The sequence below is a fragment of the Microcebus murinus genome, chromosome 21 (genome assembly GCF_040939455.1).
Source record: "Microcebus murinus isolate Inina chromosome 21, M.murinus_Inina_mat1.0, whole genome shotgun sequence".
Classification (NCBI taxonomy): Eukaryota; Metazoa; Chordata; class Mammalia; order Primates; family Cheirogaleidae; genus Microcebus; species Microcebus murinus.
In genome coordinates, this window is record NC_134124.1 from 31,665,009 (window position 1) to 31,680,722 (window position 15,714).

The 15,714-nt window shown below is 46.8% G+C and overlaps 1 protein-coding gene and 1 long non-coding RNA gene across 2 annotated transcripts in view; one reads left to right on the forward strand and one right to left on the reverse strand.

Annotated features, from left to right (window-relative positions):
• The window catches only part of PANK3 (pantothenate kinase 3), a 28,568-nt gene extending 27,455 nt beyond the window's left edge, over positions 1-1,113 (reverse strand). Inside the window, exon 1 of the mRNA XM_012780969.3 lies at positions 768-1,113. Coding sequence (XP_012636423.1) covers positions 768-795 — 28 coding nt within the window. The 5' untranslated portion in view covers positions 796-1,113. The remainder of the gene's footprint in view (positions 1-767) is intronic.
• LOC142863105 (uncharacterized) lies at positions 1,113-5,849 on the forward strand. The gene is made up of 3 exons (XR_012914004.1): positions 1,113-1,553; positions 3,204-3,520; positions 5,084-5,849. It is a non-coding gene; the product is annotated as an uncharacterized LOC142863105 (long non-coding RNA).
• The last annotated feature ends 9,865 nt before the right edge of the window (positions 5,850-15,714 follow it).

The following is a 15,714-nucleotide window of genomic DNA, read 5'->3' on the forward strand; positions in this document are numbered from 1 at the left end:
TAAAAGATTTTTAAAACGCTTATAAAAAAGGCAACAGATGAAAAGTTGATCTGCTATTTTAAAGCATGGCAAGAATGTCTTTTTTTTTTAAAAAAAGTACATGCATATACAATCACAAAAGTCTCTACAGGTATTCACCATAACATTAATAGTGGTTCGCTCTGGTGCCTGGAATACAGGTGATTTTTATCTTCCTTTTGTTTATACTTTCTAAAACAAACACGAACTAGTTGAAGTCCTAAACAAAAACAAACCAAGGCAATTATCTATAGACCGGTTACAAGCACGTGCGTTTAAAAGCTCCAATTGTAACAACATTGACAACTCCCAGGAACCCACTGGGATTTCAAGGACATAGGCAGGAAGCCCGGAAATCAGTAAAAACAGGTACTGACTACCCCCCCTGCAATCTGACAGCCAGGACCACCTCTTTTCAACCTCACCCCAAAGGAAGCTGGGAGAGGGGGCTGGCGGCTCTAGTTTTGTTTGGCAAAATCCGAATCAAAAATTCCCTCTTGCACCTCCCATATCTCGAAGAGGAAGTGGGAGGAAAGGACCAGGGGGCGGCCGGCGCTCACCAAGTATGTATAGGGGGATGGGGAGGACAGGCGCCTCGAATCAGGTGCTGAAAAGGTCCCTCCGCCCCCATCCCGGGCTAGGCGCCGGCGGGGAGCGACGGACTTGGAACCCAGCCGCTCCGCCAAGAGGCTTCCGGGCGCGGCCCACGGCTGCCCTCCCAACCCGGCGGGCCCGCGCCCCCATCTTACAGGGTTTTTTGGCATCCTTGATCTTCATGGCGTCGGCTGAGGGGCGAGAGGCAGCCTCGCGTCCGGACCACGGAGAGCAGTGGCGGCGACTCCGGAGGTGGTAGGGCCGCGCGGTGAGGCCCGGCCGGGTTCCTCCCCTCAGGCCGGGCGGGGCGGGCCTAGGGCGGGGCGGCGGCGCCCGGGGCGATGCCCGGCCCAGGGGTGGCCCCTCACCCCCGCGAGGGGCGGCCGGGACCGAGCGAGCTGGGGAAGGCCGCCGGCCTCGCCGCTCCGGGGCCCCCCGCAGCCGCTCCAAACAAAAGGCCCCGGTCCCCCGAGCCGCCGCCGCCGCACTGAGAAATAGCCCGCCCAGGCCGAACGCCCACGTGACGCCAGCCCCCCTCACTGCGCTCTCCGCCAGGCTGCTGGGGATTGTAGTTCTTCGAGCCCTGGGGCTCCGCTCTCTGGCAGCAGCTGTGCGGAGGGACTACAAAGCCCAGGATGCATCGCGGCCTCTCCTCCGCGGCCCCTCCGCCGCCCGAGATCGCCTCAGAGTGGTCCCAGCGAGAGGAGGGCGGGGCCTGAGTCACGCCAGCGAGGAGGCGGCCAATGGTGGCTGAGATGGGCGGGCTGCGGAAGTCCGGGTCTCCCGCCTGGCCGGGCCGCGCAAAGATAAGAAAGGGAAGTGAGCTTTTGGCGCCCACTGTCATGGCTGTTGTGCCAGTCGCAGCCCTCAGCTTGAGCCTGAAAGCCTGTTCATCATGCCCTGAAAAGCGCAAAATTCAGGACTCTAGAGCCGCTCTTTAGGTAGGCCATCGAGCATAGTTGTGAATTAAAGTCATTCGCAAAGGATTCCTTAAGGCAGTAACAAAGGTAACATCTATCGAATGCTTCCCATATCCAAAGCACTCTGCTAAGCACTTTTTGTGAATTATTTACTTTAGTTCAGCAGCCTTGTGAACCATGTACAATTAATTCGTTTTATTATCCTTTTGAGGATGGGACAGGAATATGAGAGGTTTAAGTCACTTGCCGATCACATTGTTTTTGCCCCTGACCCAGTTCCCCCATGTTCCCCTCAGGGGCCTCCAGCCCTGCCCCCTCGCTGCAAAGGGGAAACTGACTTCCAGACAAGAAAATGAGATGCTCCAGTTCTCACGGCAAGCCCAGGACAGCCCTTCCCCTACGGCTGGCAGAGTCCAAGACCTCCAGTTGGACCGGGAAACGATGGCCTTGGGGATGTTCCCTTGACCTCCCCTCCGCTTTTGTCCCCTAGTTAGATGGCCAGGAATTCAGGGACTTTGACAAGAGATGGATTGAGAGTTGGCAACGGAGGATTGAGCATTCCAGGCAAAGAAACCCTTTTTACCAAAGAGCCTTACTATCCTTTCCTAGTAGATGATAAACCAAGGGATGTGAAGAAGGTCAGGAAGGGCCACAAACTACCATTTAAGGAGCACGGACTAAGAGCTGATGCTTTGCAAGGTGCTTTACTTTAAAATTTTTCTTTTTCTTTTTTTTGAGACAGAGTCTGGCTCTGTTGCCCAGGCTAGAGTGCCATGCCCTCAGCCTAGCTCACAGCAACCTCAAAGTCTTGGGCTCAAGCAATCCTGCTGCCTCAGCCTCCCAAGTAGCTGGGACTATAGGCATGCGCCACCATGCCAGGCTAATTTATATATATATATATAGCTGTTCAGATAATTTTTTTTTTTTTTTGAGACAGAGCCTCGCTTTGTCGCCCAGCCTAGAGTGAGTGCCATGGCGTCAGCCTAGCTCACAGCAACTTCAATCTCCTGGGCTCAAGCAATCCTCCTGCCTCAGCCTCCCAAGTAGCTGGGACTACAGGCATGTGCCACCATGCCCAGCTAATTTTTTCTATATGTATTAGTTGGCCAATTAATTTCTTTCCATTTATAGTAGAGACGGGTCTCACTCTTGCTCAGGCTGGTTTTGAACTCCTGACCTTGATCTATCCGCCCACCTCAGCCTCCCAGAGTGCTAGGATTACAGGCGTGAGCCACCACGCCCGGCCTTAAAATTTTTAATTTAAATTTAATCCTCCCAACCACCTTTTGAAATACAGTGATTAAGAACTCAGACTTGCCCAGCACAGTGGTGAGTGGTGGTCCACCTACTCTGGAGGTTGAGGCAGGAGGATCCCTTGAGCCTAGGAGTTAGAGGCTGTAGTGTAGCAATGATGACGTCTGTGAATAGCCATAGCACGCTGGCCTGGGCAATATAGTGAAACCTGTCTCTAAAAAAATAAATAAAATAAAATTTAAACAAGGAACTCAAACTTGAATTCATATCTTGGTCCTACAGCTTGGTAACAAACATGGGCAAATTACTTCATCACTCTGATTTTCATTGGGAATAATGCCTACATTTCATGGGACTGAGGTGGGGATTAAATGAAAAAGATAAGTAATGTGCTGTTTTGGTTTGTTTCCTCTGAAGTTCAAGTTGAAACTTAATCTCCAATGTGAGAGGTGGAGCCTTTAAGAGGTGATTATGTCCTGAGGGCTCTGCACTCAGGAATGGACTAATCCATTCACAGTTAATGGATTAATTGATTAGGGGTTAATGGATTAATGGGTTATGTGACTTTATAAGAAGAGGAAGAGAGACCTGAGCTGGCACACTCAGCCCCCTTGCCATATGATACCTGCCGTCTGATGTCCTGTGCCATCTCAGCGGACTGCAGAGTCCCCACCAGCAAGAAGGCCCTCAGCAGATGTGGCCCCTCAACCTTGGACTTGTCAGCCTCCATAGCTGTAAGAAATGAATTTCTTTTTTTTTTAATAAACTACCCAGTTTCAGGTATTCTGTTACAAGTAACAGAAAAGGGCTTAACACATTACTTGTAGGTAGTGATCAGTAAGTGATAACTATGTTTATTATTAATATTTATATTGTTATTATATATATAAAGAAGAAAGATTAAGTATCTAGATTGTTTGCTCATCCTTCTGAGCTTCTAGGTATGGGACCTGGCAGCCCCAAACCCTCAGTAGTAGACTTAATCTTCTCTTCCTCTTTTATTTCCTCCATCCCATACATTACCCTAGATATTCTAGAATGGTCCTATTTCCCACCATTTTAGTGGGTAAGATTCATGATCTCTGATCTGACATGGCTTCAAAGAGTATTCAGTATCTAATATGATTCACTCGCTGCTTCTGTAGGTCTCATGTGCACACCTAGTTCTCTACTAACATATATCTTTGGTTGTTTCCAGTTTCTCTGATAGTATCAGCTTGGGAGTCAAAGGCTAAGTGAGACATACGTTGTGATAGGCTGGGAATGGTCTGAGGGGAAGGAGAGCTAGAAATGAGAAGCCATGGGAATTTAGGGAAGTTTTGGACACAGGGTCTTGCTAGTTTCTGCAGCCACAGAAATGAGTGTACGTATGCATGACTTACCTTGAAGTTAGGCATTACACCTGTGATGTTACTGAAGTTAATAATCTATTCGCTGTTTGCTCAAATATGAGACTACCCTTTGGTCTATATTATGTGCCAGAAAAACACTGAACTTTGTTTTTTTTTTATGAATAATTTTATTTTTTGCTACTTAATTTATTTCTCTCTTTTTTTTTTTTTTCGTCTTTTTACTCAGGAAGTCTGTAAAAGCAGATTCTCAAAACACTGAACTTTGAATAGTGAGAATTCTAGTCTTAGGTCAGCCATGGGAATTGCTGTGTGACCCTAAGAAAGTCCCTTCTCATCTTTGGGCTTCAAATTATCCATCTGCAAAATGATATGATTGAGATTTCTTTCATCTCTTTTTTTTTTTTTTGAGACAAAGTCTCGCTTCGTTGCCCAGGCTAGAGTGAGTGCCATGGCGTCAGCCTGGTTCACAGCAACCTCAAACTCCTGGGTTCAAGCAATCCTGCTGCCTCAGCCTCCCGAGTAGCTGGGACTACAGGCATGTGCCACCATGCCCGGCTAATTTTTTCTATATATATTAGTTGGCCAACTAATTTCTATTTGTAGTAGAGACGGGGTCTCGCTCTTGCTCAGGCTGGTTTTGAACTCCTGACCTCGAGCAATCTGCCCCCCTCAGCCTCCCAGAGTGCTAGGATTACAGGTGTGAGCCATCGCGCCTGGCCTATCTCTACTTTTTGAGGTTTATTAGCATCTGTCCCTTTTTCAGGACCAATGTCAGATGAGTTCAACCATGTTTTTCCTTAAGTTTTCACCAGTGTGATTGAAACTGATAGGTCATCCTGCTTCAGTTTCTGGCCCCTCTCTTTTCTGCGCGTCCCCCGCTTGGCTCTCAGCCCCAGTTCTTCCCCTTAGCACTGTCTGGTTAATTGCATTTTCTCTTTTTTCTAGCCCGTCCTCAAGACCATTCCTGGCAGAGTGAGTGCGGGAGCTGGAAAGAACATTTAAAGGGGCCAGGAGACTGTCTTCCTGTCTCATATTTATTGTCTACAAAATGCAATAAATTCAGACCATCATGCAAAGTGATAAAGGAAACCTGACATATCCTTGTTTGACCTTTACTGAGTGGGTATCCATGAAGACAGGTGGTGGCTCGTACCTAGTAATGACTGTGAGGTCTTCTGGGTAGGAGTAAACACACACTTACACGCACACACCCCCTGCAAAGCCTACACTAAGCTTTTAACAACGACTCCTGTTTCTAATTAGATGGTCAAGAATACGCTCCAGTCCATCCTTGGATCCACAAACTCAAATCCACATCTCACTGTGGGAGAGCATCATTAGCCACCATCCTTGTCATCAGCACCATCATGATAATGGAAGCACAGTTTCATTCAACAAATATTAATTAAGTTTTAACAATGTTCCAGGCCCTGGAGTACCTGCTGAGGGCGAAGAGGTTAGGAAGAGAAACAATAATCAAGTTAACAAATCAATAAACAAGAATAGGCTGTGATGAATGAAGTGAGAGAAATGGTTGGGTTGATGTGCTAAAGAGTGCCTGGGGCTGTGAGGCAGGAGGAGGGCTCTGTTTTAGATTGGATGGTTCAGGAAGGGTTCTTGAAGGAGGTGGGACGCCCACAAATTGCTTAGGGAGAGTGTGCCTGACAGAGGTGGGACCAGGACTGGAGGTAGGTTTGCTTTGAGGGACAGAAGGATCAATGTGTGGGGGGAGTAGAGAATGAGGAGTAAAGCGATAGGAGATAGAGTTGGGGAGGGGAGCTTTCTGGGCCTTGAGGGCCACTGGAAGATTGTAAGCAGGGGAGTGACATTCTCTATGAATCTAGAGGACTATTCTGGATGCTTTGTGCAGAGTGGGTGGATTGGAGAGGAACCAATGACTTGGAAATGAAAAGACTAAGCTCAGACTTCTTCCTTGCCCTCCGGGCCCACAAGCAATCAGTCACCAAGTCTGAGCTCTGGGAGCACTCCAGGAATTGTACTGGGGCTTGAATCATGTGGCAACAGAGGTGGGGAGAAGTGTCAGATCAAGAATTTCCTTTAACAGCTGCTCAGTGACATGCTCTTGTTGTCCCAGCTATTTGGGAGGCTGAGGTGGGAGGATCGCTTGAGGCCAGGAGTTCAAGGCTATAGTGAGCTGAGTGAGCTGTGAACGTGTTGTCAATAGCCACTGCACTCCAGCCTGGGCAACATTTCAATATTCCATCTCTAAACAAAACAGGCTGGGTGCAGTGGTTTACGCCTGTAATCGTAGCACTCTGCAATGCAAGAGGATTGCTTGAGCTCAGGAGTTCGAGACCAGCCTGAGCAAGAGTGAGACCCGTCTCTACTAAAAATAGAAAAAATTAGCCGGGTGTGGTGGTGTGTGCCTGTAGTCCCAGCTACTTGGGAGGCTGAGGCAGAAGGATCGCCTGAGCCCAGGAGTTTGAGGTTGCTGTGAGCTAGGGTGATGCCAAGGGCACTCTAGCCTGGGCAACAGAATGAGACTCTGTCTCTAAATAAATAAATAAACAAATGCTTATTGAGCCCCTATAGTACACTAGGCACTGTTCTAGGGGTTAGGGATACGGCAATGAACAGGACAGGCTCCTGCCCTCCTGGAGCTTTCATCGGCTGTAAGCAAGTCGATGGCTGTATAATATCATTTTAGGTCATGTAGATGCTGTGAGGATAAAGAAGCAGGGTAAAGGGATGAAGAGTGATTGGGACTGTTGGTGATAGAGTGGTTGTTGAAGATGAATTAGATGAAGGGGAGGGGAGGCAAGGGCAATATATGTAACCTTAACACTTATACCCCCATAATACACTAAAATAAAAATAATAATAAAAAATGAAGGGGAAGGGGCAGGAAAAGAGAGGCACGAAGGGTAGATTTTAGAGTTGGGCTTGAGCTTTGGGGGAGACAGATGGCCTTGTCATTCACTAAGAAGGGAAATGTGGAGATGAATCAGTGGGAAATCAGGGGTGCCCTTGGCCTTGTTTGCTCCTGGGTCACTCCTGTCCTCAGGGTGCGGATACAGTCCGTGTGTTGTCACAGGAGCCTGCTTGTTTCAACAGTTGATGATTTGCATCTCAGAGGCCCCCAGCTTGAGCAGCACAGACTTCTGCCCTGCCCAGGAATGAGTCCTGCGGGGCATGTGCTGTGGAAAGGGGGAGCTCGCTCTCTCTGGAGTCCTCCTCTGCCTGCTAATCCCACTCTTGGCACTTCCACCTCGACACATCCACCCTCATCATCCTCCCACTCCCTCTCCATCTTCCTAAATGCCCCGTCTTCCCTGGTGGTACCAGCCACCACCTGCTCACTAAAGACGGAAGGTTGGGAGTCATCCTGGACTCCTGCCGCCCCTCACACGCACATCCAACCAGTCGCCAGCCTGTTACCCTCATGTCCCTTCCTTCCTGCCCAACCTCACTGCTCTCCCTGGGCACCAGCCTCCGCATCTCTCGTTTGTACTCTTTGTGTTTTTTTTGAGACAGAGTCTCACTTTGTTGCCCAGGCTAGAGTGAGTGCCGTGGCGTCAGCCTAGCTCACAGCAACCTCAAACTCCTGGGCTCAAGTGATCCTGCTGCCTCAGCCTCCCGAGTAGCTCTTGCTCAGGCTGGTTTGGAACTCCTGACCTCGAGCAATCCACCTGCCACCTGCCAATCCACCTAGCACCTCCCAGAGTGCTAGGATTACAGGTGTGAGCCACTGCGCCTGGCCTCGTTAATACTCTTAAAGGCTCTTCCTGCCTCCTGGCTGGCTTTATCTGATGCACTCTTTTTATTAGTGCCAAAGAGAGTTTTCTCAAATGGATACCAGACTGTATCATCTCCAGGACTTAAGACCAGGTCCCTCCCTGCCATGTGTTGTCTCCCAGGTAAGATCCCAGCCCCTTAGCCTAGGATAGCCCCAAAGACCTCACGATTGGCCTCTTTGTGCCTCTTCAGCTGCATCTCTTGCCTCTGCTTGCCTTTCATTATGTGCTCTAATAAGACAAAAACTGCATGTAGCAAACTGACTGCATGCTGCTGCCTGACGCCTTACTCCTTTTGCATGTGGAAGGCTCTCTTCTTGAGTTCCCATTGAACATCTATTCATACTTTACAACCCAACCTAGAAATCCCCTCCTCCAGAAAAACATCCTCTCTTCTGTGCTCCTTCTGGTACTTGTACATACTTCTACCTTTACCTCTCACTGCAGAATAATGCAGTGATCCGTTTACTTGCCTGTGTCCTTTGCTACCAGATGAGCTCTTTGAAGGCTGGGATTGTGATTTACTCTGCTTGGTTTCCCCAGGCCTAGCAAGGGATCTAGCCCAGAATGGGGACTCAAAAATAATTAAATTGGATGAGCTTGGGCCTAGGTTCTTCAGATGCAACCTGGACACTCTCATTCTTGTAGAAACTTCTAGCATCCAGTAATTAATGACAACAAAAGTAGTTGGTACCTCTGGTTGGAGTGAATCACTGTACATTATAAGGGTGGTACTAATGAGGGTATAGCCTGGGAGCCATCTGGTACTTCCTAACACCATCTTTAATCAGGGGGAGTTCTAATTATAGGAGGCCCTCTTCCTGGGCATGGGATGCCTACTCATGTATTTATCAAGGCTTTGACCAGGTTAGAGTGGACTGGTTAAAAACTAAGCATCATAACCAGGCAGAATTAGGTTTCGAGCCATGATTGGTTGTGCAATTTTGGAGTGGTAATTTTGTTTCTCAATGTCTCAGTTTTCTCATCTATAAAATGGGGATAAAAATGGCTCCCACACTATTGAAACTTTATGAAGATAAAATGACTTCTTGTATCTAAAATGCTTAACTCAGTAACTGGCACAGGGAGCAAAAGAGTGGCCTTGGTGGTGACATTAGACAGACAAAACATTCACGCTGTTGTTCTAGCCTCAATTTAAATATCGCTTCCAAAGCATTGCATGCAAACAGATTAGATTGCGGCGCCTGCTTTACATTCTTATAGAACTTTCCTACTTTTATTTATAGCGTTCATCGTGGTATCATTTAGTCAGCTCAGCTCAGCTCAGCAAGCTCCCAGAGGGAAGGACTCTGCTGTTTGTGTTCACCTGTTGTGTCCTCCACTCTTAACACAGTTCTTGGCACACGGACGGCTCTGAACATTGCAACGAATGAGCAAACCTTTCCTACTGTCTGCTATGCCTAGAGATCATGGCATGGTGTATTTGTGTGTGTGTGTGTGTGTGTGCACGTGCACGCGTGTGGTGGAGCTGTTTTGTGAGGCTGGAAGTGAAAAGGCTTGTAGAAAGCCCCTGGTGAGGGAGGCCAGAGGCAGACTCGGTAGGGAGCTCTGCACCGCATAAGGAGGGACTGAGAGCACATAAGGACAGGATCATAGGATTCTGCATCATTGGATTTTTTTAAGGCTGTCACTGCCTTAGGCTGTGAGGCCAGTGTGTATAATAAGAATAGTTCGCACAGTTCTTCTTTGGAAATCAGGCTTGACTGAAAGTTTAGCCAGCCAGCCAGCAAGAATAGCTTTCTGGAGCTTAGAGCCTTGTGAAAATTCCAAAACTGGGGATAATCCCCCTCCCCCCCCCCCCGAATTTTCTCGCTGGCTTTGAAAAGCAGGATATATATTTTTAAACACCTTCTTCATCTATGATACAAATTATCTGACACTTCCTGTGCAGAAAAAAGCCCATAGATGGCTGGAAGGAAGGCGCCAGGAAAGTCAGGTGCTTCATATGAAGTCATCAGCTAAGGACTAGGAAGAGTAAGAAGTACAGCAGGTCCTTGACAATCGTCGTTTCCTTCAATGTCATTGTGTTATATTAAAATGACGTTGATGAGAAAAAAAATCTCCCTGCCGGGGTCGCTATCTGTACGGAGTGTGGATGTTCTCCCATGTCATTCCTGCCTGGTGACCCGAGCTGCCAGGATAGGCTCTAGCTACCTGTAACTCTGAACTGGAATAATTAGGTAAATAATTTCCTTACTTATTTTTATGAATCTTTCTTAAATGTATGTATAGCTCATCCTTATTTCAGTGTTTAATATTAGAAATATTTTGGTCTTCGTTTAGAAGTTTGGTGATGTTTTTGTGACCAGAAAATGGGCCATCAGAACTTAACTCTTGTTTATATCAATTAGCCTATGGGAAAATTGGTTTTGTTATACATTGTTTTGCTTAAAGTTGCAATTTCCAAGATCCCACTGACAATGTTAAGTGAGGACTTACTACTGTACAGTGTGGTGGCCAGACTAGAGCAATGCTGTTCAAAATGTGGACAGCAGGGTGCTGGTCCCTAAACTGCTATTGGCTCCCAGCAAGACATGGAGCAGGAAGGTAGCATTGCATTGATTTACATTTTGGCCCAAGCTGTTACTGCCCTAGGCTTGCACCAGTAGCAGTGCACTGATAAGCCATTTTGAGCAGCACTGAACTAGGGCATGGGCTTTGCAATCAATCAGACTTGGCTCTACTACCTAAGTTCCTTAAGCTCCCTGAATCTTGTATTCCAAATCTGGAAAATGGAGGTTCATATGCTCAACAAAAATTCTGAGCATCTTCTATACGCTGAGCACTGTTCCAGAGTTGAGGATATCACAGTGACCTTGACAGATGGATTCTGGCTTTCAGGGGGCCTACAGAGAGAAGTGAGATAATGACAGCTTATAATAAATGCTGTTAAGAAAGTTGAAAGGGTGAAGTGAAAGAGAGTAACGCCTTTCACTGTGAAATGTGAAACAGATTGGGTGATTAGGTAAGGCCTTTCTTAAGAAGGTTGACTTGAGAAGTTTGAGGAGATAGCTGTGCAAAGAACTCAAGGATGGCCGGGCGCGGTGGCTCACGCCTGTAATCCTAGCACTCTGGGAGGCTGAGGCGGGCGGATTGCTCAAGGTCAGGAGTTCAAAACCAGCCTGAGCAAGAGCAAGACCCCGTCTCTACTATAAAAATAGAAAGAAATTAATTGGCCAACTAATATATATATAAAATTAGCTGGGCATGGTGGCGCATGCCTGTAGTCCCAGCTACTCGGGAGGCTGAGGCAGCAGATTGCTTGAGCCCAGGAGTTTGAGGTTGCTGTGAGCTAGGCTGAACTCACTCTAGCCTGGTCAACAAGCGAGACTCTGTCTCAAAAAAAAAAAAAAAAAGAACTCAAGGATAAGTGCTCCAAACAGAGGGAAGAGCAAGTGCAAGTTTTCTGCAGCATGCTGGGGAAGCAAGAAGACAGCCAGTATGTCTGGAGTAGTGTGAGCAAGGTAAAGTGAGTCAGAAAAACTGGTGGGATTCAGTTCATGCATGGCCCAGTAGGACACAAGAGTTTAGGGCTGGGCGAGGTGGCCTCACCTCTGTAATCCTAGTACTCTGGGAGGCCGAGGAGGGAGAATTGCTCAAGCTCAGGAGTTCGAGACCAGCCTCAGCAAGAGTGAAACCTTGGCCGGGCGCGGTGGCTCACGCCTGTAATCCTAGCACTCTGGGAGGCTGAGGCGGGCGGATTGCTCAAGGTCAGGAGTTCAAAACCAGCCTGAGCAAGAGCAAGACCCCGTCTCTACTATAAATAGAAAGAAATTAATTGGCCAACTAACATATATATATAGAAAAAATTAGCCAGGCATCGTGGCACATGCCTGTAGTCCCAGCTACTCGGGCGGCTGAGGCAGCAGGATCACTTGAGCCCAGGAGTTTGAGGTTGCTGTGAGCTAGGCTGACGCCACGGCACTCACTCTAGCCTGGGCATCAAAGCGAGACTATGTCTCAAAAATAAAAAAAAAAAAAAAAGTGAAACCTTGTCTCTACTAAAAATAGAAAGAAATCATCTGGACTGCTAAAAATATATGTAGAAAAAATTGGCCGGGCATGGTGGCACATGCCTGTAGTTCCAGCTACTTGGGAGGCTGAGGGAGGAGGATCACTTGAGCCCAGGAGTTTGAGGTTGCTGTGAGCTAGGCTGACGCCACGGCACTCTAGCCCGGGCAACAGAGTGAGATTCTGTCTAAAAAAAAAAAAAAAGAGTTTAGATTCCATTCCAAAAGCAATTCAAAGCCATTGGAGGGTTTTAAGCCAGATCATAAAGTTTCTTGCAAACCGTGTTAAAGAGTTTGGACTTTGTCCAAAGGACAGGGACTCACCAGAGATTTAAAATCAGGGAGTGTCAAGATTAGAAATGCTTTGTAGAAAGGTTACTCTGGCTGTGGTAAAGATAACAGCTTAGGCGGGACTGGAGGCAAAGAGACCAGCTAAGGGAAGACAGTAGTTGTTGACAGTACTACAGTAGTAGTTGAATGAGGAAATAAATGTAAGAATGATTATGTTCGCATTATTAAATAGATCACAAGCTTTCTTACAGCAGGAACCTCACTACCTCTTGCTTTGGATGTTCTTCAACACAATCTAGGTTTTTGTGCAAGTCAATTTTTTTTTTTTTCGAGACAGAGTCTCACTCTGCTGCCCAGGCTAGAGTGCCATGGCATCAGCCTAGCTTGCAGCAACCTAAAATTCCTGGGATCAAGCAATCCTTCTGCCTCAGCCTCCGGAGTAGCTGGGACTACAGGCATGTGCCACCATGCCAGGCTAATTTTTTCTCTATATATTTTTAGTTAGCCAATTAATTTCTTTCTATTTTTAGTAGAGACGGGGTCTCACTCTTGCTCAGGCTGGTTTTGAACTCCTGACCTTGAGTGATCCTCCCACCTCAGCCTCCCAGGCCTCCCAGAGGGCTAGGATTACAGGCGTGAGCCACCGTGCCCAGCCAAGTCAATTTTTAATTAACATTTAACTAGCTAAATTGACTAGCTAAAATAAAATCAAACTAGATCATCCAGTCTATAGGAGCTGAGCGCAAATGCACAATTCTGACCTTGCCCGTGGTGTAGAAGTCTGTCTCCTTTACCTTATTTACTGTTCAGCTATTTACCTTCACACCCACCAATGCTCAAGGCTGAAAGATAAGTCAGTTTCCAACAGCAACTGAACTGGATGGGTTTCCATCTGGGACCAAACAAATAGCTAGACCCTGTTTGGAATTTCTGCTTCCAGAATTATCCAGCCACAGAGCCTATTGCACAAGGCAAGCTGGCACTTGACCAGCCTGCTTAATAGAAGTCTGAGTGCTCTTATATGGGAGAAGTCCTGTTCATTATTTGAGGCCTCACTACCCAACACTGGCTCAACCAGTATTAATAATCAAATAACAATGTTGAGAAATGTTTACTGAGCATTTACTATGTTCCAGGCACTGGGCTAAGGGGCTCTGTATGTGTTCTTTGATTTTAAACCTCACAACAACCTATGCAATAGGTGTTCTTAAATAACTATTTTTTTTTTTTTTTGAGACAGAGTCTCGCTTGTTGACCAGGCTAGAGTGAGTGCCGTGGCGTCAGCCTAGCTCACAGCAACCTCAAACTCCTGGGCTCAAGCGATCCTTCTGCCTCAGCCTCCCGAGTAGCTGGGACTACAGGCATGTGCCACCATGCCCGGCTAATTTTCTATATATATATTAGTTGGCCAATTAATTTCTTTCTATTTATAGTAGAGACGGGGTCTTGCTCTTGCTTAGGCTGGTTTCGAACTCCTGACCTTGAGCAATCCACCTGCCTCAGCCTCCCGGAGAGCTAGGATTACAGGCGTGAGCCACCGCGCCCGGCTTAAATAACTGTTTTAAAGAGAAAGAAACTAGAAATTAGAGAGACTAAGTTAATTTAGCTAATGTCATATAACTTATATGATACTGGTCAGGATTTGAATCTGGTTCTATCTGATTCTAAAGCCTTCTGTCATTTCAATAGTAAATTTTAATTTCTATTTTAATGATCTTTTCTAATTGTTAAAGTTATGTATGCTTATTGGCATACATTCAAACAATTTGCTGAAAGTATCTGTTCTGGTTATCCATTACTGTGTAGCAAATCACCCCAAAGCTTAGTGCCTTAAAAAAACAACAATCATGTTAACAAAACCTCAAGGGAGTTTCAGCTTAGATCTAGTTGCTTGCTGCACAAAGATCCTATTATTGAGACAGCGAGGATTGCCAAGGAAGAAAGGAATTTTAATGGGAAGGACGTCTGTCAAGAGAATAGGGGAAACAGTCTCAAATCAGTCTCCCAGACTAATAGAGATCATGGGCTTTTTAAGGAGGGGCCACGTGCATTGGGGCAGGCAACGTGCATTGGGGCAGGTCGTGGGGGATGGTGATTCTTGGCATCAGGAATCTTGCTCAGGGGCCTTAGGAATCTCAACTCCTTTGTCTCGTGAAAATTCTGCCATTTCTGGGAAACTCAAAAACCTCAAGTAGTTAAGGGAGGAGATTATAAAAAACATATAGGGGTCATTGAAATTTGTTCATAGAGCTAGCTACAATGTAATTATTATCTTTCATGGTTCTTGGGCTTAACTGGGCCCTGCTAGTCATGCCAACTCAGTATCTCTCATATGGTTATTGTTTCTGTGGTTATATTGGCTGGGGCCGGAATCTTCTTGAAAGCTTTCTCACTGTGATGTCCAGCACCTGATCTGACCCCAGTCTGGAGCTCAGTGGGGTTGTCCACTGAAACACGTACACCTGGTCTCTCCCTGTGGCCTGGGCTGCCTCACAACACGATGGCTGGGTTCCAAAAGCACACATTCCAAGAAAGAGGAAGTACAAGCTGCCCATTTCTTAAGGCCTGGGCCCGGAAACTGCCACAGTGCCACTTACGCTATTATCTATTGATCAAGTAGTTACAGAGCCAACATTGAACGGGGGAAACAGACTTCACTTCTCAAAGGTAGGAATGTCAAAGAGTTTGGAGTTCCTACTTTAAAACTGCCACATGCTGGGTGCAGTGGCTCATGCCTATAATCCCAGCATTTTGGGAGGCCAAGGTGGGAGGAATGCTTAAGGTCAAGAGTTTGAGACCAGCCTGGGCAACATGGTGAGACCCCATCTCTAAAAAAAAAAAAAAAAAAAATTAGCTGGGCATGATAGCACACACCTATGGTCCCAGCTATTCAAGAGGCTGAGGCAGGAGGATTGTTTGAACCCAGGAGTTCGAGGTTGCAATGAACTATGATCACAACACTGCTCTCCAGCCTGGGTGACAGAGTGAGACCGCATCTCAAAAAACCCCCCAAAAACAACAGCAACAACGAAAAACCCCAAAACAGTCACAGTCTGCCTCTAACCACACATTTTTTTTCTGTCTCCTGTAGCACTTCCAGGTGTATATAAGGTATCTTGAATGTTGTTCCTTAGTTATAGCTCTTTCTGTATGATTCTTATTGATCTGAAGACCTGCCAACTATAAGAAGACAAGTTATCTGTCCCCTGCACCCAACATACGATAGTGGGATAGGAATCAGAAAATTGCAATAGGCCGGGCATGGTGGCTCACACCTGTAATCCTAGCACTCTGGGAGGCCGAAGCAGGCGGATTGCTCGAGGTCAGGAGTTCAAAACCAGCCTGAGCAAGAGTGAGACCCCGTCTCTACTAAAAATAGAAATAAACTAATTGGCCAACTAATATATGTAAGGCTGGTGGCAGGGGCCCCCTCCCCTCCCTAGATGGAAAAAGAAAACACTTAGTGACCTGACCTGCCAAGGACAAACTGCCAGGCCCC